Here is a 24,921-nt window from a genome sequence, read left to right as displayed (position 1 = left end):
TTTCTGGAACAATTTTTCATATGGTGTTTTCCCTTGAAGAAGGGGTGTCGGTGTCCTATTGATGAGGTAGGCAGAAATAAGAATGGCGTCCCCCCCCCAGAATCTTTTGGGAAGAGAGGCTTGAAAAAGTAAGGCTCGAGCCATATTAAGTAGGTGCCTATGTTTACGCTCAGCGACACCATTCTGCTGAGGCATATTAACACAACTAGATTGATGTAGGATTCCTTTGAGGGCATAAAAACGTTCAAGTTTAAACTCAGGACCATTATCACTTCGCACTATTTTGACCTTAGCATTGAATTGAGTTTCTACAATGTGAATAAATTGAACTAAGAGGTCGCGTGTATCTGATTTTTGTTTCATCAAATAAACCCATGTGCTCCTAGTATGGTCATCGACAATAGTGAGAAAGTATTTGGCACCGGAAAGAGACGCAACTTGATAACCACCCCAAATGTCAATATGTATTAACTCAAAACATGATTTACTAGAAATGGTGCTCAAGGGAAAAGACAATCTTGTTTGTTTGGCTAATGGACAAATCAAACAATTATTGGAAGCACAAGATTTATGATCAACAATGGGAAATAATGAAGAAACTTTTGGAGAAGGGTGTCCAAGACGTTGGTGCCATAGACTAGGAGAAGTAACTTGCACGTGGTTGCATGTTCCTTTCTTAGGAGGGTCAAGGTAGTAAAGCCCCTTCCGTTTAATTCCCGTCCCAATCGTCTTCCCCGAGCGTAGGTCTTGTATGACACAAAAATGGTTTAGAAAAATGGTGATATAGAGTGAATCACATGCTAACTTGCTGATAGAGATCAAATTTAATCTAAAAGGGGGTACGCATAAGACATTGTCAAGAATGAGATTGGGTGAAAAGATTATTTGTCCAACATGAGTAACTTTAGCAAATGAGCCATTGGGTAATTCAACAGTGTGGTTCTCAACTGGGTGTGAATTCGTGAGAAGATCAGGACTACAAACAATGTGGTCCGTAGCCCCACTATCCAGGATCCATATATTTTTCTTTCCATGATATGTAAAAGAGAAAGCTTTACCTGAAAGGTCTTCAATATTTGAGGAATTACCAACTTGATTAACGAAGGAAGGCTTGTTTTTGTTCAACATTTGGAGAATTTGTTTGCAATCTTCCCGAGAGAAAGGGAAGCTAGGCATCACCTCCCTTTTGTCATGCAATGTGACCTGATTCCCTTTGGAAGACATGGAATATCCTGACTCACTTTCAGCAGCAGCTTTTCTCTTTCGACAGTATTCAAAGGTGTGACCTTTCCAGCCACAGAAGGTGCACTTAAGGTGTGCACGGCAGTTCTTCGTGGTGTGGTTTGTCTTATTGCATTTACCACAACGTTGCCCACCATCGTTATACTCGGTTTCGCGTCCAGCACCCTTCACAGCGAACACCGCTGCTTCTGGTTGAGCAATGCTCTTAGCACTCGATACTCCAGCCTGTTTCTCATGTCGGAAGACAAGTGAATATGCTTTGTTTACAGTGGGCAGTGGTTCCAGCAACAAAGTGTTACCACAAACCTTAGCATACGATTCATTTAGTCCCATCAGAAACTTCATAGTTTTCTGAGTTTCAACATATGACATTATCTCTTTCCTGGTCTCACAACGGCATGTGGGGATTGAACACAATGCATCACGTTCATCCCAAAGGCTCTTAAGTTTGGTGAAATAAGAGCTTACCGTCATGTCGCTTTGTACACAATCATGGATTTCGTTTTCGATGTGAAATAGTTGTACGATGTTCACATGAGAAAACCTCTCCTGCAAGTCTAGCCACATCTGTCGTGCGTCCTTGTAATGTATAACACTTCCCAAGATTTCCTTGGACATGGAACCAAGCAGCCACGTTTTTACCAGGTTGTTGCATCTGTTCCATTGTTGCAGTTCTTCAATCTGTTCATCACCTGGCTTCTCGATCGTCCCATCAACCAGCCCCAGTTTGTTCTTGACCATCAAGGCCATGGTCATGGATTGAACCCATGTGCCATAGTTATCTTCCACAAGCGGCTGTGGCACAAGTATTGCGCCTGGTTGGTCCGAATGATGGAGGTAGAGTTGATGATTAGGGTTTTCCCATTTTTGATACAAAGTCATGCCAGATGAGGTTGACTTTTCTGGTTTGTCACCCATGGCTATTGCTGCTAGGGTTTGTGTTTCGTGTTTTGTGTGTGTCCCAGTTCGATCACTCTGGTACCATCTAGAGAAATCTGATATGGTGTAATATCCTTTTCTTATTATTTCACAAAGCAAGATTACATTCTTATACACATTCTGTACGACAAGATCCTACCCTACTGCCCATAATTAAGGCAGATTGAGGACTAAATAAGGAAGTAAATCACTAAAGAATAATATACAATGTTTGACCTAATCAATCTAAGATATCCTCTTTAATAGAGTCGAATAGGGCTAACTAGGAGGCGTTGCAGCGGTGGGAGAAGATCGAAAACCAGACACACCACAAACCACCAGCTAGACTGCGAGCCCAATTCTGGGTTCTTCTTTGTTTCTGAAAATTTGTATATAATCTCATCTGGGTTTTGTTCAAATTGATCAAAAAACCTAAATTTTGTGAAACTTTTGGTGTTTGAATTTATGGGTTTCTCTAAAAATTGATGACTGAATCTAGGAATGCTCCTTTGTGTATTGGACCATGTGTATAGTGCATTCATACATAGAACAAAGATTGTCCTCAATTTTTCTCGAGAGGGTGGGACAGCACGAAGCTTGAGTTGCTTGAGAGGATAATAAATCAGCTTTTCCCAGAAACAGTTGGCCAGAATTGTTGGATGGCTGGAGTGGAAGATGGGGAAGGAGATAAAAATAGGTAGTTGGAGAAGATGGTGGAAGACGTGGAGAAGAAGATGTGGGCCTCCTTTATATATTAAATTTCGTTTGATTAGTTTTATTATTTGTTAATGCTAGCAAGATGAAAATTTTAAACTAAATTTACAAACTAAATGATGTGTCACTAATATGAAATAAGCATGTTAATCAATGCTTAAGTAATAATCCAATAATCAACAACCACATCATTTGGTTTAAAAAATTTGGTTTTCCTAACATTATCCTTTATTATTTAAATATTTTAGTCCACATGTCAATATTTACTTAGACTAGTGGGACTTAATTATGTGCTATACCTGCACATAATAGAATTGTCATGAAATGGCCATATTGATTTTCGACACCGATTTTTAAGGACTATATCGATCAATTTCAATTTCAAGGACCATCTTGATAAGATGGGTCAATTTCAGGGACAATTTCTGATAAAAACCTATAATTACTTAACCAATCTTCAAATGTTGCTACAGTTTGACACCAATGCTCACTTCTATCCACTATTGTGTCAAATAATGGAATGTGACAAGAACGCACACCATTTTTGTTAGTGTCAAATTTAGATGGAGCCTGACTAGGTTCAACATGTGTTTGCTTCGACTGTTGCTTTCGGTCTTAGGGCCATAGATGGCTTGAGAGAAATAGAAAATAGGCGTGCCACAGTTGAAGGTTGCCAACAGACAATATTGTGTAAAGTTGTGTTGTGTTTGCACGTAGATTAGACTTCTTAAATAAATGATTGTGCACTGAATGAGACGTTGGTTCGGTTAAGTTTTTAATGCTTTGAGTGAACGAGGATTTGAAATCCAGTGAGAAATAAGTGTTTGCCTAAGTAATAATTGAAAATGAAAGTAGAAATAAAGCAAGGAACTAAATGTAATCATTTCGAGAATACAAACGTTTCAAAAGTGATTTTAGGTTAATGAGAAGTCTACATACGTTGAAAAGTAATAGACTTGAAAACGTAAAAAAAAACAATAAACTTTAGCAAGATTCAAGCATGTTAGGACAAGATAATACTAAAGGAGTTCATTGCGGTCATTGGTATCAGATTGGAATAAAAAGGAAACATTGCCTCAAAGAGGTGATCATGGTGGTTGGAATTGCACGTGAACCAAAATATATCGTGGGTTGGCACAGCTGTAAAAGTTTTAGATCTCAGGGATCGTAGATAATGTTTGCTTAAAGGAAGGCTTTGGGTTACAGCTAAAAAGCAATCAACTTGAGCTGAAAAGTTGTTAGGTTAATTGAAGAATCACTAGAAGTTCCCTATATTCGTTGAGATTGAATTTGACGGAAGTCTTGAGCTTGAGGGCCTATGGCACTATTTATAGATAACCATGGATGAGCAATCTCCATCGTATCACTGAGATGGAGTAGGGTTGATCGGTCTTTTGATATTGACAATGACTGCAATTTGTGGTTGTTGGTGTACTACTGGGCTTTACGGTGCATCCAATACGATTTTTGTGGCTACATCAATCTGTTTGGTGACCCGTTCCTCGCCGTTTAATGAAGCGAGAGCTTCCAAGATCTGGTTGTCCATGTGGCAGACGCGCTTCGAGGGCGGTCGTGTCTAATCCCTTATATTGTCGTGGAGTGATAGGAAGTGGTCGTCTGAACCTTGGGTAAGTATCTTGAGTTGGACTTTGGAGTTGGTGGGCTGCATCGCATGATTTTGAGCAAATAAAATAAATTAGCCCCATAACAGGCCTTTTTTCTTATTTAAGGCCGAACAATTCTTTTCGAAATCATTAATGTTGATAAGGGTCTATAATTGATGAATTTCAGAGAAAATGGAGTGCTAGCTTTTTTAGGGAGAAAAAAAATCCGCATGCACTTGTTTTGGCTGCAACAATGGGATAAATTATAGGATAATACTTGCATTCTTCTATATGGAGATGCACATATTTTTCGTTTGCGTATAACATATCTTGACCATATAAAATAACAATTGGAGTTGCTAAATTTTTTAATCTTCATTTATAGATCACCTAATCGGAGCTTATTTAATCATTCAAATGAATAGAACAAATCAATGGGATAGGTACAAGTAACATATACATTATGAACCGTCTATTTATTTGATATGCTTCAATGATTTTACGATCTTCATTTCAAATGAATTTTTGTAGAGGTGATGTTCAATTGAAGGTTATAGGAGATTGAATAGTTCCGATTGTTGAATACTTGAATTTTTATGGTCAAAATACATTTTTTGCAAATCGGGGATTTGTACATCCCCACTTGAGGGATGCAAGTATTATCTATAAATGATTTGCCGTAATCAGGCTAAAAGGGCACCATGTGAAGTTTGGGTGGTTAAATATAAAATAAAAAAAAAAGTTCGAGTGGTAATTGCACAAAACTAAAAAAGTTTAAATATCAAATTTTAGAACTATACCAAATTTACTGCCAACCATTTGTGTCAATATAGATGATCATTCTTATTTAATCACAACTCTGAGCTAGAACATATATACATATATACACATTATTGTGGAGGCAAGGCTTCAGTAGAGAGTTCTACATATCAAATCATAACCCTCCTTGGCTGAAACAAAAGACTTGAATAATATGTCGAAAAGAACATATCAAACAAGAGAGGATACTGTAAGAAAGCGAACAAAGCAACCGGAACAAATGCAAATATGAATATAAGATCTGGAACCCATATTAATCCATCATGGCAAGATAAATAGAAGGTTGTGCTGAAAGTCACCATCATGGATGTTATTGACACGAAGAGCGATGTAAGCCCGATCATCAACTTCAACGGTAAAGATTTGAGAAAATCGTTTTCAGCATACCGTGACGTGAGGATGTACAAGAACATGAGGATTGCAGTTGAGGAGGAAAAGAGTGCTACTCCATCAGATATGGCGAATATTAAAAATGCTGTCTCTTTTATGGAATTTGGTGTTCCTTTATTATCATTTATACCACCCGGAATGCTAAATGCGGCTGAAAACACGACAGTGGCGATAAGAGTTGAAACAAGCATGCATGAATTTGCAGTGTCCTTCATCCATGATTCTCCCTTGCGCAATAGATCCTCATGCTCGCTAGTGAATAATTCTTGAGGTGTCTTGCCTTGCATATTTTTCATATCTATAAAGGGAGGTTGCACAATCTTCTCGACTTCCTGCCAAATCAATGATCGATAATGAAATTAAAGAAGCAAGGAATTTCTAGGCAAAACGGATTAAAGTTGATTGTAGATGAACTTTAATGATACCTCAAACCATACTAATTCTCGTTGCATCTGAAGAGCTGCTCCGGACACAAGATTGAGTTGGTCTTGAGGTGCCAGTTTTGCAGCTAGATGTAGAATGTTGTTATTCTCATCATCAGTAAATGTTGCTATGATATCTTTGATGGAGCCTGTCACATGCACGAGATTGAAGATACTTGCATGACGATGCAAGACTGCAATATGGAATATAGTTCGATTGTTGTCATCATATTCTAATAGCAATTCCGGATAAAAGCCAATAAGCACAGATAAGAACTCATAATTTCCTAATTTCGCTGCGTCAAATACTAATTCTGAAGGTTCTCTTATCAGACGCATGACTTCGTCATCGTCATGTTTCAACATTTCTTTCCAAAGGCGTTCGACTAGTTTCAGGGCTTGAGTTTGCTTCAAGTTTCTTTTGTAAGAAACATTCATCCCTGGGAGTACTTTAACTGTAAATTAAAAAGGTTACAACATAAACAAAAGGGTTGATAGTCACAAGGATATGCAGGCAAATGTGCGGTGATCAAATACGAAAGTTTGTTTTTATATAACTCATCACATTTTGATATTCATATTTTAGAAGAATTAACTCACGTGTTTTGATAAGTCTTCTGCACATTCCTGGAGTACTATGGTCACCAAATTCTGAAGACTTTCGAGCTAAGACATGCAGGGCCGTTTCTTTGTCGCTTTTACGGGCCGTTGCTAATGTTCTATCCTCTTGTAGCAACTTCATGGCTAAATCTGCACAATTTTACAAAGATTAAAAGAATAGTAGTCGGGAAATAAAGATGTGTTTAATGTTTAACAAGTTCCAAGTACTTACCATAAAGACCATGATCTATACAACAGAAAAAAAGAACGTTACGGCCCATTTCATCCAACATTTTATACGTTTTTGGGTATAAATACGTTGCCATTTCAGACTGTCCTAACAAAGCAGCCATATAAAGTGGTGTCATTCCTTCGCCACCTGGAATTTTTGGCAAGAACCTATTTTTTCGTATCAAAATATCGGCAATTTCTACGGTTCCAGCTGCAGCGGCAAAGCTCAGTGCCGTATTTCCTTTCATGTCTTGAAGTGCCAAGTCGTCTTCATCTATCATATTGACTAGTTCTGCCACAATCTGAATATTGTTCTTTGCTCCTGCTGCAACGTGCAGAACAGTTTGCCATCCTTTTGTTATGCTAGCAGTTAAGAGTGCCGGATTGATATTTAAGATACCTTTGGTGGTTTCCCAGTTGCCTTCCATTGCAGCTTTGTAAAGGGGCATACACAAGTCCAAGTATGCCTCTCCTGTGATGGATGCAAGGGATGAAGTTAGACTAAGCATATGGTTAATTTGTGAACGTAGAATATATATGAGTACACAAATATTCTCTCGTAGAAAAATTTGGCATACCATCCATATAAAATTAGATTGATTATTGTCTGAATATGATTCTTGTCTAAATTGATAAACCTTCTAGTACTTTGTATCATTTAGTCATTCATATGCATCAAAGAAATAAACGGTTCATTTGAAGATATTACTTGTTATCAAAAAATCGATTCGTTCGCTACATATGCATCGTAGAACAAACTCCAATTTGGCCAAATTTATTGATTTTTTAGAAAACTTCATCCTAAATTCCTAATCCTTGAAAAATGTCACACTTAGACTAAAACCTTAAGTAAGATTAAAACTAATTGTAGTCTGTTGAGTCACTGTAAATGTCAGCATACATTTAATCACTTCATATGTTAATTATATTTGGATATTTTACTTCTCTTTTTCTTCGTAATTTTCATTTCATTCGTCATAATATTTTGTTTTAGACATTTAGGTAAACTAACTTATTTATATTATTTAGACAGTGATTTATATAATATACTTTGGTATATCCATTTCGGAATAGATCTTTAGAAGCATTAATTCATGATAATATATTTTGGTACATACATTTCTATATAGATATTTTGGTAAATCAATTCACTTTAATATATATTATCAGTACACTTATGTATTCCTATATTTTTCTTATGTGTAACAAATTTTATTTGAATTTTATTTTGAATTTTTTCTCATTAAGGTTCATTTTTAACGAATTGAGGGGAGGAAGTTAATCAAAATAAATGAACTAAAATGTGTATTTTTTTTTTTTGTCATAGAATTAAAATGTGTTTATTAATTAATTCAAATATTTAATGGGAGAATTTAAGTAAAATACATATCAAGTATTAAATAAAAGTCGAATATGGATTTGAATTAAAATACACATCAAAGAATTATAATTAATTTGTAATTTAACACTACTTTTTATTTAAGTTTTAATATTTTTGAAGGATTAAAGTTAAAACCCCTTAATTGTTTTTTCAAGGATAATATCTTAATAATAATAAAGTAAACAATTATGATTATGACAAAAAAAATTTTGAACGATTATGACATTTGTATACTTTTCAAAATGAGATCTTTTTTATTTAGACTTGGTCAACCGTGGAAAATGGGGAAAGAACTCACTAGATAAAATAATCCACATAAGTCTCATGTCGACTAGGTTGCATATTTGGAAGGACTATTTTACCTTTGAAATTCAATTTCAAAACGTTTTTGTTGTTCTAAAAATTTGGATTTCAATTTCAATTTTCAACCTTAAGAACCCATATACATTCTTGAAATTATCTTATTAATAGGAACGATACTGTATTACTTTGTTAATAGACATAAAAATTATATTACCTTGCTAATAGATGTAAAAATCATATCAAGATTCTAAAAGACACAAGGCTGCTAGGTAGAGGCCGAATCGTACTAGGCGGATTTACGTAAATTTATTATACGTCGTATAAATAAGTGTCTTTTTATACATTTTTTTTTTTAACAAAAAGTGTCTGTTTATACTTAAAAATACATAATTGTAGTAAAATACATAAATTAAAAAATAGAATGACATATATTATAAAGTTTTAGAACATATTGAAAACACGAGAAGCAAACATGTAATGAGTGTTCGTCTAAGTATTCAACAAGTCTCTTACAATTTATTAAAAAAAAAATGAAAAATGAAAAGTATCTATCTTATGCTTAAGTGAGAGTCGTGACTTAGGCGGCTGCCTAAGCAGGTCTAAGCCCTTTTATTAATTTTCAAATGCCTAAAGATTAATTAGGTGGTGGCCAGCAACCTGGTGCCTATATAGGTGGGGCCTAAGCAGCGCTAGGCATGAATTTTTATAACAAATTTATACCTTGTTAACAGATACAACATCAAGATGATTAAAACATGTGTGAGTGAAAAGTTTTAAGATTACGTTACCTACAGTACGAGGAAAAGTAACAATTACCGGGAAAAAAAAAAAACTTCTCTTTTCTAGGTAAACTGCCACGTCACTTGAACCTTTAACAAGGTAAAAAGCACCATAAACTTTGTAGGAGGAGGAGGAATGCCATGAAATTCATAGGATTTTAGAGGTGAAGAACATGAAATTTTGACGAGGAAGAAGAAGAAAATAAAAATTTTGAATTTTTGTAGGAAAAAATTATTGATTGTACTTGTGTGTTATAAGTGATTTAAGCCATTAACTACACATTAATTGAGGAAAAAATAGTTTAAATAAATGGTCTCTATAGCATTAGTCTTTGAAAAAATGGGTTATTCATAAAATATGCTTATGATATTGGGTTTAAACCAACTTTTCATAAAATGATACTATTTAATACATGTTTTGATCTTCACATTTTCATGCAATATTTATCTCATATTCATGTATAGCATATAACTTCACCTAGCTATGTATTATTAATTGATATTAATTCAAGTTATTTTTTTATTTCCATGCTGATTGTTTTTCTTTTTCCCAACTAATCAATTTGCAGACTTCTACCACTTTAATTAACCTTCACAGGTGCAAATACAACGCATTTATATATGGAGACTATATATCAATTAATCATATGCTACATGTATGTATACATGGGATGTGCATGAAAGAGAGAGATCGTATAGTACTGTTGGTATTTTCTAGTAGATGACGCGAAGGATGCCTCGGTTGAATCGGTGCCGCAATGCCGATGATTACATTTCCAGCAGCCGGAACGCCATTTGCTGCCGCCATTTGGATCCCAGCTGGGGCAGGTACACATTGTGCTTGTGGACTAGACATTTTTCCCTATGAACTTGCGGAAAATATATAAACATCTCCACAGAAAAATCTGAATTACCAGCTAATTTATACTGTAATATACTAATATGTTTCTAAAGCATAGCAAGAGAACCGATAATAAGTGATATTTCATTCACATTAATATAATGATAATTTTAATTTTTTTATACAACGACATATTTACGGTGGAAAAATAAATTAAATTTGCCATCCACATGGAGTGCCAATTTAAAATTTATTTAGAAAAGCAAGTTTCAGTATATTTGTTTCAAAAATTCGAATAGTATTGGTCATCTAGAAACTAGAACAAGAAAAAAGACCAACAAATTTGGTTCGTTCAATTTACGTCACTCACCTACGTCAGGTTGACGAACTACCAAAAAGTTTATTGCATGAAATAGCCAAACCTCCGGCACTAAAACATACGAGGGACCCTATTTGTAATGGTGGGGATCATTGTTTAATTTTAGAAAAAAAGTTTTTCCAATCTCTTTGCAGTCTTTTCATTTTCCTTCTTCCTCCATTAATTTGTTCCAGAACCGCTGGTGAACTTACAACAATACATGGCATGGGGAATCTGTTATGCTTCTAATTGATTAAGTCATGTAATTGTAGGTACAAGATTGAAAAGTAAAAATGAAAGTTAAATATATATACTCAAGCAATCTGATCACCGGACAAGGTACTCGATTCCAAATAAAGTGAAGATAATGAGTGGGTGAAAATTATGTAATCAAAGATGGAGATCTAAAATACTTGCATGGTAAGTTTTGTTTAATGCATACCATTAATTTTGATAAGCGAAATCATGATATATAGAATATTACTTACAGATTTCCAGCAGCCAATTGGAGCCAATTACACTGAATCGCTGCTACGTATACTCGTCTCTACTGTATTGAGCTAATTAGGGTTTCTTGAGCTTAGATCGAGGAAACTTCAAGAAGAATAATATATAGAGTTTGAAAAGTGTTTGAAGCCGAACAAGACCACAACGGTAGTTCTAGTCTCTCTCTCTCTCTCTCTCTCTCTCTCTCTCTCTCTCTCTCTCTCTCTCTCTCCACTTTTTTGTACCTTTTCTTTAGTGGGGAAATCAATTATTAAGACATGGGTCATTCAACAAAGAAAGAAACTTTCAAGACCTAATGTGTGGTTGCATTCGTTATATGACAGGTAATGCTAAGGAGATTAAATTTGTAGATAAAATTTTAAAAATTAAATGTTATGCCACCAATAAGAATGAGTACGTATATCAATACTAAAGTAATAATCCAATCATCAATTTCTATGTCATTAGTTTAACAAATTTTGTTAATAATCCAATCATCAACTTTCACGTCAAAGTTAAATATCATGTTGTGAAGACGACGTCCCGGAAGGAAGGCCGTGGAAAAAGTGGTCTTGGACGGCCAACGACTAGTAAAACGATGGACCCAACAAGGCAGTGGTCTCTGTAATCACTTTGAGGTGCAGGAGGAGCCCGCGAAAATGATAAAAAGGCAGAAAACGATATATTGTTAGGTCAGTGGCTTCCCCACTTGAGCAACAGACAAACCTAAACTATAATTGAAGGGAAATTGGGAGGAAACTTCTCCCCTCATTTTTTTTTTTTTTTTTTTAACATTAAAGGATTTCGAACTCTAAGTTGCACGTGTAGGCAAGACTGAGTTCCACGCCTGGGTGATACCGTGACAGTAATGCATTGGTGGCATATAAAAATGGCTTCCTGCATCAGAGGAGAGGCCACGCCCGCCGCACTGCCTAGGAAAATCGACAATCTGCCGAAAACGGACAAGGACTATGAAACAAATACAAGAGAAGGTAGAAGTGGAAGTGGAAGTGGAAGTGGAAGTGGAAGTCCGCAGCCAAATGCTCAAATATTGGTGAATCTTATAATATATGCATGGTTGGTGCACAAATTTGGCAGAATATCTAATTATTCCTTGAACTTCGGTTCATTTAATTGTATTGCAGGTATATAATGTTTATTATTATTTTTAAAATGCGATCGAATTAGATGGTTATTGTCGATGTAAATTTCCACCGTCTCTAGTCTTGACGAAAATGCACCTGCAAAACAATCAACATCTTTGATAAAAAACCTAAGCCTCACGCGCCCACAAGGTGGGGGGGGGGGGTTAGGTCTACGGATCTCCAATGCCTAAGTTAGTTTATTTTAGAGAGTAAAGTGTTTAGGGCTTTTTTAGGTTGCAAAAACCCTAAAAATTTGGTAGAATATGGGGTATTTATAGGGCTAAGGCCATCCATATAGTGTTTAATGGAGAGATATTCTCTAAATATTTCCAAGATATTTAATAGGAGATAATATCTTGAGATAATTGGGTAATTATCCCTAATTGATTTAAATTAGGATTACTTACTTGATTGGAGTCAATCTTCAAATAGGAATGTATTAAAGATAGGATTTGGGTAATTAATCCTTATCTTTAATTCCTTGCCAATGGTAGGTGAGTTGTGGGCAGTTGTGTTCAGCTGCTGAGACCTCCAGGGGTGTGAGCTGCGCGTGGGAGCATCTGAGAAGCCTACCCATTTATTGAGGGCAATATTTTCTTTCTCAAATAAAAGTCCACATGTCACCTCTAGAATATTTGGGATTATTTTAGGCTCCACAAATGCCCCCACACCTACTGTGCTGCATGCAGGAAAATGATAGTAGGTGTAGGAATCCCAAGTTACTTAGGCTTGTAGAATTGCTTCCCAATTTGAACTTGATCTTTGTTCTTGATTTGGAGATAGACTTCTTCTAGGAAAAGGAAAATAATTGCCCCTATACCTATTTAATTCTGCCTTAAGCAGGGGATTAAATAAATTTGGAGAACAATCATTATTCCAATAAGGAAAAGAAGCTAGAGGAAATTTTTGTTCCACCTCCCCTAGCGTTCTTCTTTTCTTGCCCTTGCAAAAAGTCGTCTCTCGTTGTAGTTATTCTTCTTCGTGCCGCACCAAGGTAAGAAAAATTTGAATTTTCTTATTCTTTAATTTTTTTGGGAGCCTTGGGGCTTGAAAAATTGGCTCAGTGGGGGCCGAGGTGGTGAGTGGCGCGCGCCAAGGAGGCCACGGTGTAGCAGGTGGTACGGCAAGGTCAGCAAGTGCACGGAGGTGCTGGGCTGGGCGAGTTGTGAGGCTCTAGCCCTTTTGAACGTGCTTGGCGGGGGCCAAGTTAGGTGAAGCAGGCTTGGGCCTGCAATGGCAGGTGAGAAGGAGCGAAGGAGACTGGCCGAGAGGCCTTAGGGCCTGCTTAGAGTGCGCTGGGCACGGAGGAGGGAAGATGGGTAGAGACGTAGGCCTTCTCTTCCCTGGGCCGTGTCCATGCTGCTCTTTGCACACACACACACATATATATATATATATGCATATATCGTTTGTTTTTTTTTTTTTGCAAGTTGCCTTCCAAATATTTTTTCCTTGTACTTTTTGTAGAAACTTTGAGATGTCTTCCTTTCACCGCAGAAGTGACGAATATCCTCCACCTTTGTATCGTCAAGGTGGGTTACTTCAAGGCTGCACATGTCAAGATCAATTCCGAAGAGTTGTTTCGAGATTTTCTCGAGGCGTACAAACATGCGATTCCATCAGGGTTTCGTGTCAAGCAGGTGAAAGATGATAACGGCCATGAACCATGCGGTGAGGGTGCCTCTGCTAGGAAGAGGGGCATCAAATTCCATCTATATTACTTTGTATTAGGAATCACTTTTCCCATGTCGTGTCTTTTCTAGGAGGTGATATGCTCTATGAAATGCACGCTTGCGTAGTGCTCCCCTAATGCAGTTTGTGCGATGGTGGGGTTCTCGAACTTAAGCAAGTTCTTTTATCTTGGCTTGACCATTAATGAGTTCTGGTACTTCTTTAAGATCGGCCACAAGGAAGGTGTGGGGCAGCTAAGGTCTCGTCATAGGCTGTTCAATGATTCTAGCAAAGGTGATCATGAGTGGATGAGAGACACCTTGGAGGTGAGTGGAGAGTGGAAGTCTGGCTCTTCTCCTGAGTTGCGTGTCTCGACTACCTTTATCAATGGTAAGTGAACTACTTCATTCTTGTCTTGCTTGAATTTTTGTTCAATTGCTCCATGACTTCAATTTATTGATCGCCTTTCCTACTTTGTGTAGATTCGGAATTTGGCTCAACTCCAAGGACTTCGGCAGAAATGAAGAAAGTACACGTCTTCTTGGGTATTCCTGCTGAGCATTGTGAGTAGTGTTGGCTACTCATCCCTCTTCATCGGGAGAAGGGTGGCTTGCCTTCGAAGGAAGAGATAAAACGGATAATGGACGAAGCGTTGGCTTGCCCAATCGCTGCTGCAGAGCTTGCTGTCAATAAGGATGGAAAGAAGAGATCTTCTTCACCTGCCTGTGAGCCTTCGACCGAGAAGAAGCCGATGACTTCTTTTACTACTTATGGGGGCTCGTCTGCTGCCGAGTAGCTTGTCATTGATCTAACTTCCCCAAAAAGGGTAAAGATAACCATTAAGCCTGAGCCTGTGAAACCTGCTACTCTGTAGGTGACCGCATCCATTGCTGAGAGACTTGCCTAGTGGAAGAGTTCGGTGGTGCCTTCGGTGTCCAGATTTGTATCGAAGCGTCCGTTGAGAGCTAAGTCTGGCTCTACTTTTGAGAAGCTCGCTGCTATGAAGAGCGGGAAAGTGGATTCAGCTGCTAAGGTGGCATCTGGGCCTGCTCTTCCTGTTGTCGTGATTGACTCGTCTGCTTAGAAGAGGAAATCTGCTCACACATGTAGTTGTGATAGATCCATTGAGTTTGAGGTTGGAGAGTGTCCCGAAGTTTATGCACTGTTGAAGGCTAACCTGCTTGAGGACGTCGATGCATACACCAAGTTCGTTGACAGTGTTGGGAAAGTTGACATCTGTTTAGACTCTTTTACGAAGTGTCCTGCCTATTCGAGGAGGTTCTCTCTGATTGCTACCATGCATAATATTTTGATCCTGGTAGCTAAGTCTATGCGCATTGATCAGGATGTTGTCAAGTGTGCTAAAGAGGTCGAAGTGGTATTGGTGGCTCAGCTTCGCTTGGCTGCTAAAAAGATCGATAAGCTAGAATCTGAACTCGTCGTTTTGAAGAGGTTTGATGTCTCTGCCCCCACTTCTTTGTAGCTGGAGATCGCTCATCAGGAGGTCGCCCATTTGAATGCTAGGCTTAGTGCGACTCAGGCGATGTTGGAAGCTGCAGAGAAGGAAGTCAGTCGTGTTTCTCCGGTGGTCGAGGACCTTGAGCATGTCAATTAGGAGCTACGATCTGCTTGGTTTGCCAAGGACGAGGAGCTTATCTTTATGCATGCTGAAGTGTCTCGTCTCAAGGAAGTTACCAGTAAGCTTGAGTCCAAGGAGATGGATCTGCAAGGCGTGCTGTCTGCTAGCGAGCACCTGAAAAAGGAACTGGATGAGCTGCAAGGTGCTCACACTGGGCTTATTGAGGAGAATGTGCAGCTGAAGAATGAGAAAGCTGGTCATGAAGTGGCGCTTGCTTTTTGTTAGGCCTATTTCTACAAGCTTGGCTATGTAAACCATCTTCAGGGCAGGCCGTTGGATTATGAGTTTTCCAAGAAGGACTTCGAGACATTTTCCATTGCTTCAGTTGATGTGCTTGATTTCTTGTTTGAGGCTACCTTTGGTAGAGCAGTTGAGTGTTAGGCAGTCCAGGCAGGAGCGGCTGAGGATAAGCTGATGGAAGCTTTAGCTACCGAGAATAGCATGACTGTTGAAAGCGTGGCAGTCGAGGAACTAGTGCTTGCGCAAGCAGATAAGGAGTAGTCTTTTCGCTTAGACTTAGGAATTTTTTCTTTTCCTTTTTGTTTTGCTTTGCTTGAACTTCGGTGGCCTTTAAGCCGGTTTATCAATTTGCTAGAAATTAATAAACAAGTTTCCTTATTTTTGGTTCATCCTTCTATTTTGCAATGTTTTTTGCGAAACTTTACTGTAAGAAGGGTAGCTGGGTGAGCTACTTCAACGAAGCAGTTGATCCCACGTCGTCACTTAGGTTTTAGTTTCGACTTCAGGGCTTCGAGAGCCTTGCCTGTTGGAGGAAACTTGCAAAACTTCATCGTATAACGGGCAGTTGAATTGTCTACTTCGATGGAGCAATTGACTTGTGTGGTCACTTTAGGCTTCAGTTTTGGCTTTGATGCTCATAGAGCTTTACCTGCAAGAGGAAAAAAAATGCAAGATTTCCAACTTATAGAGCCAGCGGTTGAACTCATGCTCCCATAGAGAGCAGATGAGTTCGCATAGCTACTATAGTTGTGAATCTTGGCTTTGAATGGCTTTATGAACCTTTAGCCCTCCTGAGGTGTATTTGCAAAATGTTTAACCTATAGGGCCAGTGGCCAAACTCGTGCTTCCGTATAAAGCAAGTGAGTTCGCGTAGCTACTATGGTTGTGAATATCGGCTTTGGACGGCTTCATGAGCTTTTAGCCCTCCCAGGGCGTATTTGCGAAATGTTAAACCTATAGGGCCGTCGAACTTGTGCTTTTCTTGGGAAGTAAAGGAATTCGCGTAGCCTCTATGGTTGTATTTTGGCTTTCGAGTGGCTTTTGGAGCCTTGGCTCTTTCGAGGCGTGTTGTGAAGTGTTTAACTTATAGAGTCGTCGGCTGGACTTATGCTTCTCATAGAAGCAAATGAGGTCCATGTATCCACTATAGTCATACCTCGGCTTTGGAGTGGCTTCTTGAGCTTTGGCCCTCCCAGGGCATGTTGCGAAGTGTTTAACTTATAAAGTTGTCGGCGGGACTTATGCTTCTCGTAGGAAGCATATGAGGTCCACGTATCCACTATAGTTATACCTCGACTTTTGTGTGGCTTCTTAAGCCTTGGCCTTCCCAGAGCGTGTTATGAAGTGTTTAACTTATAGAGTCATCAGTCGAACTTGTGCTTCCTGTAGGAGGCAGAGGAGGTCCGCATATCCCCTATAATTGTACTTCGGCTTTGTTTCAGCAAAACTTAAATCGTAGACTGTCGGTCAGAAGCGTTTCTTGTAAGTAAGCAGGCGAATTTGCATAGTCATAGTAGGTGTAAGTCTTGGCTTACGGATTGCCTTGGTTTTTTAGTTATTGGGTTGTCGGCCAGACGTCTTACTTACAGAAGCAGATGGCCCACGTAAGTACTTTAGGCGTTGTCCTTGGCATATCTGAGGCATTTTAGGCATGAGGTGTAGGCGAAATCGTGCTTTAGAGGCCATATCCTTCTATAACTTTGATTTTGTAGTTCGCTTAACTAGTATTACAACACTTTAAAAGCAAGTCACTTCATGAAGATTTGCACGTTGAGGACGAACCATCTTGTTACGCGAATTCTTTCATGGCAGAGGTCCTGCATTTAGGCTTTTTTTTGGTTAGAGACTTGGGATCCCACAGAATTGAATCATTCAGTCAGCTAAGTCTATCCCAAGGGAAGGACTATCGTGGCTAATTCTGGGAGTCGTCCGGCCTAGGTAGTCGCTGTATTAAGAGGAAACTGAGCAGTCATACCACCCATCCATGTCTGGATATTCCGGATTAGTTTACCCTATCGTATTGGAGAGGAGACCCATATGGGTAGTGGGGAATTAGTTTACCTTCTCGCTCTAGAGAGCTTACGCCATGTTTGCGGAGCAGCGAGTGTCTGGGCTGTGCGGAATATTGTGTCATGACGATGACTGTGTACGTCTGAAGGTACAACTTGCGCTTCCAGGTTGCAATAACTAACATCAAAATCAAAGTTTTGATTTTCGGGTATTTGGCTTCCACATCGAGGATAGCTTTGGATGTGTAGAATATAGGTAATTGGGCCCCCAACTTTTCTCATATGAGGGTAGAGCTCATTACTATTTCAGATACCACCATATAAATGCATAGATCCTTTGTTACTTCCAGCTTGGATTGCATTGGTCGGTAGGTCGCCAGAGGAATTACCTGAGTGCAGTTGTTCGTCAAGTCAGACCTTGGATCTCCTTCAGAGTCGTGGGCGATTTCATGTCTAGGATCGCTCGAATCTGCTTTGGATGCACATTCGATGTGGTCTGACCACTGCTTAGGGTTAAGAAAGATGTGATCGACATCTTCTTCGGGTCTCCATCTTGATTCATCTGCCAGGGCATTGTCGACTTTGAAGTCATCTTCCTGTCCTGCCTGCTGTGATTGCTATTAAGTGGAGGTAGAATCATCTTTCTGCACTTCAGCTGCTATTGATCTCTCCGACTGCCCATTTAGGGATGCAAAATCAGATTTTTTGATACTCGATTGAGGTCACAACTCCAATCTTCACTAATAAGGGTCGGCCTAGTATCATGTTATGGGGAGATGAGTCACTGATAATCATGAAGGTCTGTGATGAGATAAGCAGTGGGATGGTGATGTTGAGTGTGATAGTGCCAATGACGGTTGAGGTAAGCCCGTTGAATTCGGTCAAGACCTCCGCCGTGCGTTGGATCGTGCTTTTTAGGCCCATCTTTTGGATGATTGACAGTTGTAGGATGTTGACTGAGCTGCTGTTGTCCACCATAATTCTGTCAACGATGACGTGGGCCAGTTGAATAGAAATCAGCCAAGGCGTTATCGTAGGGAAAGTCTACTCCCTCAGCGTCTTGCTCAGTGAAGCCGATAATTGGTCCAGGTACATCATTGATGGCTTGAACCTGATAGACCGATCTCGCATGTTGGATCTTCCTTTTCTTGGAATTGTTGGTGGCCCCCAGATGCTCGAGTTCAGCAAAGATTCTGTTGATTCGGATTGTCTTAGTTAGGGGTTTGGCATCGGCATTTGCTTCTCGCCTTAGCCGGGCAACTGGTCTGTTGACATACTGGTCACACTTGCTTTCCTTCACTAGCTGTTCAAGGTATGTTTTCCACATTGTGCAGTCGTTAGTTGCGTGCCCATGACCTCTATGGAATGTGCAGTACTTTGTCTGGTCTTTCTTAGAGGTGTCCCCCTTATAGTTAGCAACAGGTTCAACCACGGTTTATCCTTGAGGTCACGAAGGATCTTGCTGATCGGGACTGAGAACCTGGTGTATATCTTAGGTGCTTTACTTCCCTTTGTTGAGGACTGGTCCTTCCGTTTATCTCCTGGCTTGCTTTTAATGTTGACCGGTTTATCGCTCGCCTTCTTCTGAGTTGGTTTCGCGGTTCTACAAGGTTGCTTAGGCGGCTTTTTGATAGGAGCATATTTATGCTACTTAGTTATGTTATTTCCTTACATTTAGTAAGCTAATTACTACTTATTATAGTGTTTTGAGCTATTTTCGTTTGTTTGTAGGTCCTAATGACAAACTTGGCAAGAAAAGGCAATTTTGAGCCTTTTAGAGCAGTTTTGGGCTTATTTTGGATAGCTTGTATATGGAGCAACATGGATGGACGAATTTGGAGTCAAAAGAGGTTAGAAACATGCTACAAAGAAGAAGAGGAAAGTTCATGACAAAGAAGATAAGGAAAGTGCAAGAAAAGAGGAAACATTATCCAAAACCTTATCCAACCTTATCTTATCCAAACCTTATCCTATCTTATCCTAACCTAATCTTGTTCCACCTTAATCCTAGCTGCAAGTGGACCTAAAAACCTAATTTCTAGAAGCCCTATCTGACCCTAAAAGGGTGCCGCACCTCCCCCCCTTTTTTATGCCTTCTAGAACACCCAAAATCAGCCATAAAACACTTAGTTTCTAGAAGGCCCAATTTTGGACGAAAATTCTTAAACCTTTTTCTGATTGGATTCTGATTTTATTTGGCCCTTTTTCTCTTGGATTTGGATTGTATAAGTCCATATTTGAGATTAATTGGACTATGACTTAATTCCTAAAACCCTTGCCGCAACTTAGGGGCCCTAAACACTTGTATCAGCTAGGTTTAACCCTAAATCTGATTGCTAGGGTTTCAGCCATGCTATATATATATATATGTCTATTATTGTGCCGCACCCACTTAGACACCCTAGGCAGCCATTAAACATTGACTTCATTCATCCATTCACATCATTCACCATTCATTCAGAATTAGACCTTTGTGCCGCAAGTCCTAGGGAGAAGAAGGAGTGCCGTGGCTTCCATAGGAGAAAGACCATCTTGTGCCGCAAGAAATTTGCATCCATTGGAGACTTTCAGAGTTCTTTCTTCCCTTGTTTCGTTTCCATGTTTATTTTAATTTGCTTTTCAATTGTTATGAACATGTGTAACTAAGTTTTTCTTAGTTAGGGGTGAATTCGAAACCATGGGCATATGTTTTATATGAATTGATTTCCTCCAGATTTTGTTACTTGAATTGTGGATGTGATTTACTTAATTGATTTATTGAGAACTTGTTCTTGTGTGTTGATTAAGGATGCATACTTAGTTTTCATACACGAATTTGATGCTAGGATATAAGGAAATTTCACCTAATCGTTATGACCTTATATTCATAAGTAGTGGAAATCACTAGTCATGATTGTATTAAGTAAATTCTAGGCAAGAGTATCATGCAATTCATAGTTACGAATGCCTAGTCAATGCTTAGGGTTTTCAAAAAGCTTAATGATCTTTGATTTTATCTCTATTATGCAGTTCATGTAGGGAATTTGATAAGAATAATTTGATTGTCGATGCGTATTCCATCCAATTCAATGAAACTAGGAAAATCTGAAAGTTAATTTGTGCTTTTCACAATTAATTTGGGGCATTGTCATTCATGGTTTAAAGGGATCAAATCTGGAAATCAATTTGTGTTACATATGTGCATGTGTGGAGAAGGACCCCCTAACTAGCCTTTTTCCCATTCAATTCACCTAGTTTAGTGCCTAATCTGTTTAGTTTACAATCTGTCCATTTTAATTAATTTCGTCCAAATCACCCTTTAGAGTCTGATTTGAGTCTATTTGAGTGTTTTGGGCTGTTTTGAGTCTTTTTAAGTTGTTTTGAGTCACATAGGTCTAGGTAAGTGTTTTAAAGTTTAATTTTGTGTTTTTAAGTCAGTTTAGAGTAGATTAGCATCGCTATTTAATCCCCAGTTAGAATGATCCCTACTTGCATTTATACTACAATTGTCACAAATAGGGTTTAATTTGTGTGTCAACATAATTTTCACACCACTTTTGGGGAGGGCTTTTCCTCATCCTAGAGTAAGTGCTTTTCTGCCAAAGCATAAGAGTTTGCCAGGGATAGGTTCTCGCCCATAATTAATTCTCCAAAGAAAGGGTGATCTGTTAGGAGCTCTTTCGAAAAGATGAGCATGCGATGCTGTCATCGCATCCGACAATCTTCACCTTCTCCGCCTTGAATCTTTTGGCATAAGGGCAGAGTGACTCTTTCGAGTCCTTCTTCATGTTGAAGAGGTGGTCAGACTTTTTTTTAATCAAGCAGTAGGACGAATATTCCTGAGTGAAAACCAAGGAAAGTTTGTTGAATTTCCAGATCGAACGTGACGGCAGGGTGGGGAACCAGTCTTGCGCTTCGCCTTGGAACGTCGTGGCAAAGATCTTGCACATGAGAGTGTCATTGTTGTCGTAGAGGGTTATGGCACTTCAGTAGTGCATGAAATGCTTATTTGGATATTCATCTCTTTTGAACAAGGTGAAATGCGGTGGGCTAAACTTTCGCGGTGGCTCCATCTGCTCGATCTTGTCTACAAAGGGTGACCTGCTCAAGTTGGCCACATATCTTCGAAGGGCATTGTTGGTAGTATCAATGCCCTATAATCCACGTAACTGCTCTGCTACGAACCTTTGTACTTACTCATGGATTTGAGCCTGGTAAGGCAGTAGAGCCTTCAGCTGCCTCCGATGTTGACCTACTGGTCCATGATGTTCTTCGGCATGTTCTGCTTATCTGTGCCGCGGTTACTGTGCACGTGGTTTGCCATGTGCTACTCACCGTCGCTCTAGGCGGGGGGCTGCCAATGGAACTTGAGCTGGACTGCTCATGTGCTCTTCTCTAGGCGTCAAGCGGTTGCCTACTCCATTGCTTCGTAAGAGGATTTGCTTGTGGGCATAGCCTCGTGTGGATGCTTTGCCTGGAATGTCTCGAGTGCTTGTCGGAGTATGGACCCAACCTCAAATGTACACTGACTCATGAGCCGAGTTGGGAATGAACACTTATTTGCATATCTAGGCGGGTTAAGACATTTCCCTAAGGGCCCAAACGAGAGTGCATACTACTCGAACGCACGATTCATGGTAGGCTGAGCGGTTCTTTGCTGGGGCGTCGTTGAAATAAGTCACGTTCTTCTGCCCTTGTCTTACTTTGGGACACCTTGTCTGGGGTGCGTTGCATCTCGATGCGCTCGAGGAGTTAGTTTACCAAGGTGGTCTGTTGCGCGAGGGCGTTCGTCAAATTGGCGACCTGCTAGGGCAGGTGGTACTTGCCATTTGGATTGGAAGAGTCTAGAAAATAGGCATCTCTATGTGTGGTGTAAGTATAGTGGACCGGTGCCTGCTGGCCTTGAGCCTGTATGACCGTGAGCCCTTCTGGCTATTGGGTTACCATATTATGGCTTGCTAGCTGAGTGGCTTAGGCTTAGGCCCGTTGAGCTGCTTGGCTGGCAGTAGCTGCCACGTTCCGGGCCTCCTGCCCATGGGCTTGGAAATGGACCTAGGCCTTTTGCCTAGGGTTTGGTAGGGTATGGCGCTGCAAGGGTAGCGGTGCTGGGAGTGGCGCCGTGGCCTGGTGGCCTTGCCATGGCTGTTGGGCCATTGTGGTGGTGGTAGTGGCACGGCTTCACGGCGGTAGGGCTTCTCCTACCGTGGCGTTGAGCCTTGGGGATCTCCGTCGTGGGCTATGTCTTCATCTCTACTCTCCGGTCCAAATCCTTGCACTTAGGTGAAGGAAATATTTGTGAAAACAAGTTCATTTGAGCAACATCTATGCATGATATTAACAATTAAAAGGCAGAATCATGCTTGTATGCACTAAAAAACAAAACTTAACCCATGAAATTCAAAGCCTAGTAGTTATGGTGAACCAAGACTTAACTTAAAACAAAGTGAGTTAAGAAATGTTATACCTTTGTTGATTCCTCGTTGCATAAGCAAAGGTTAATCACCCAAGAGAAAAGGGTCTTCATTCCTTTCTTCTTAGCTCCATGGATTTCTTGGAGGAGGATGGTAGAATGGATTCCCCAAGTACCCAAAATAGAGAACCTCTAAGTCTCCACACCAAGGAGAGCATTGATGAAAAGATGAGTGACCTTGGATGAAATAGATGCTAGTAATTTCTCCAAGGTGGCCAGCCTCTTAGAGAGAAAATGAGAGCCTATGTTCTCATCTTTTTCTCCAAAAGAAACCCTAAGGATGAAATGGCTATAGAGTTGCCTTTATACCACCTCACAATGGAGTGGCAAACTTGCAATTAAGCCAAGTTTACTACCCCTCACTCTTATGGCTGGCCATATTGGGTCTTTGGGCTTTGAGGCCCTTTATGTTTCAAGTTGTTAGACAACTTGAGTTAATGGGCTTGACATTCAAATCCCATTGGGCCTTGCGGCCCAAAACTAACTCGAGGTCTATAACGAACATATTCGTTTGATTAATTAACATATTAATTAATCCTAGCCATAAATAATTTAACCATTTAATTATCCTTACTCATCTCTGTTGTTTCTTCAATCTCTACCTTACTCGATGTACAATCCATTATGTTCCTTTTAGCTAGGCAGTGGGCGATTAGAACTCTTCAATTCAATTGTGAAGTGAAACTTACTTTCAATTCTCCCTTTATTGATTATACATCTTTACGACTTCCACAAACCATGAGTGACACATAGCAATATGTCATGGGTACCCAGGCTAATCAGAAGAGGTGGAGAACTTATTCAGTTTAGGATTATAATGCAATACGATCTTTCTCTAATACAATACTCTTGACCACATTGTTTGGTTTGATAGTTTATTCATGTCTACTATCCAATGTGATTCTCTTACTTATACAATTACTTTGAACGTGATTTGGAACGACTTCCTAAATCTCATTCATACTCTGGCCAGAGATTCTTAATCATATCATAGAGTATTCTCCCTTAAACGGTTTGAAGGTTAAAGATCCCTTATTGCACATTCACTTGCCTTCATGGCTAATGGGCTTAACCCTAACTATGCCATGACACTCTCTGACAGAGTGACTTTGACATAGCCAAAGATCAAGGACCTAACCACAAGACAACTATGATGCCTCTGGTCAAAAGACTACTTTGCATTATCCCAACCATGAGTTCTCATTTGACATGAGTATGAGAACTCCTTGTTGATCGTGTTCAGTGGACTCATTTTCTATTGAGCACCTACATACTTGTCTTGGTGTCAGTCACACCAATGACTCGAGACCAGTTACTCTCTCTAAGAGAAGACATAGCACGTACTGATCTTAACGGACTGTCAATGCCCAATTGGCAATCCTATGATCAAGAACGTTTAGGATATGTATAAGAAAGAGAATGGTCTCATGAATCTAACTTCTTTAGATCACATTCTTCCAATTACATATTCCTTGGACTTATCGTTTAAGCATATAACATTTATATGAGACAACTTAAACAATAATCTTTGACTTTATATATATATATATATATATATATATATATATATATATATATTAAACTAGATTAGTTTAACATGTGAAATGTCTGTAAAATATCATCATATGATTGCCTTTTAGGGCATATTTCCAGCAGTAGAAGGTTCTGTTCGTCGTGGTT

At 39.4% G+C, this 24,921-nt stretch overlaps 2 protein-coding genes across 6 annotated transcripts; both read right to left on the bottom strand.

Annotated features, from left to right (window-relative positions):
• Nucleotides 1-500: 500 nt before the first annotated feature.
• On the bottom strand, nucleotides 501-2,160 carry LOC148698081 (uncharacterized). Its single transcript, XM_088690252.1, has 2 exons — nucleotides 1,059-2,160; nucleotides 501-747 (listed from the first exon to the last, which is right to left on the bottom strand). The coding sequence occupies exons 1-2, from the start codon at nucleotides 2,158-2,160 to the stop codon at nucleotides 710-712; spliced, it is 1,140 nt and encodes a 379-aa protein (XP_088546378.1). The 3' UTR covers nucleotides 501-709.
• Nucleotides 2,161-5,296: 3,136 nt separating this feature from the next.
• On the bottom strand, nucleotides 5,297-11,331 carry LOC137715809 (uncharacterized). Of its 5 annotated transcripts, none has more exons than XM_068455158.2 (6): nucleotides 11,091-11,331; nucleotides 10,106-10,265; nucleotides 6,942-7,412; nucleotides 6,710-6,859; nucleotides 6,113-6,564; nucleotides 5,297-6,019 (listed from the first exon to the last, which is right to left on the bottom strand). In XM_068455158.2, the coding sequence occupies exons 2-6, from the start codon at nucleotides 10,257-10,259 to the stop codon at nucleotides 5,408-5,410; spliced, it is 1,839 nt and encodes a 612-aa protein (XP_068311259.2). In that variant the 5' UTR covers nucleotides 10,260-10,265; nucleotides 11,091-11,331; the 3' UTR covers nucleotides 5,297-5,407. The 5 variants fall into 5 exon arrangements, with proteins under 5 accessions (XP_068311259.2, XP_088547321.1, XP_088547318.1 ...); XM_088691195.1 differs by having other exon boundaries at nucleotides 6,113-6,303; nucleotides 11,091-11,229; XM_088691192.1 differs by having other exon boundaries at nucleotides 10,106-10,272; nucleotides 11,091-11,214.
• Between the last annotated feature and the right edge of the window lie 13,590 nt (nucleotides 11,332-24,921).

Source organism: Pyrus communis, chromosome 3, assembly GCF_041283825.1.
Source record: "Pyrus communis isolate YQ-2024b chromosome 3, ASM4128382v1, whole genome shotgun sequence".
Classification (NCBI taxonomy): Eukaryota; Viridiplantae; Streptophyta; class Magnoliopsida; order Rosales; family Rosaceae; genus Pyrus; species Pyrus communis.
This window is presented reverse-complemented; position numbering and strand designations above follow the sequence as displayed.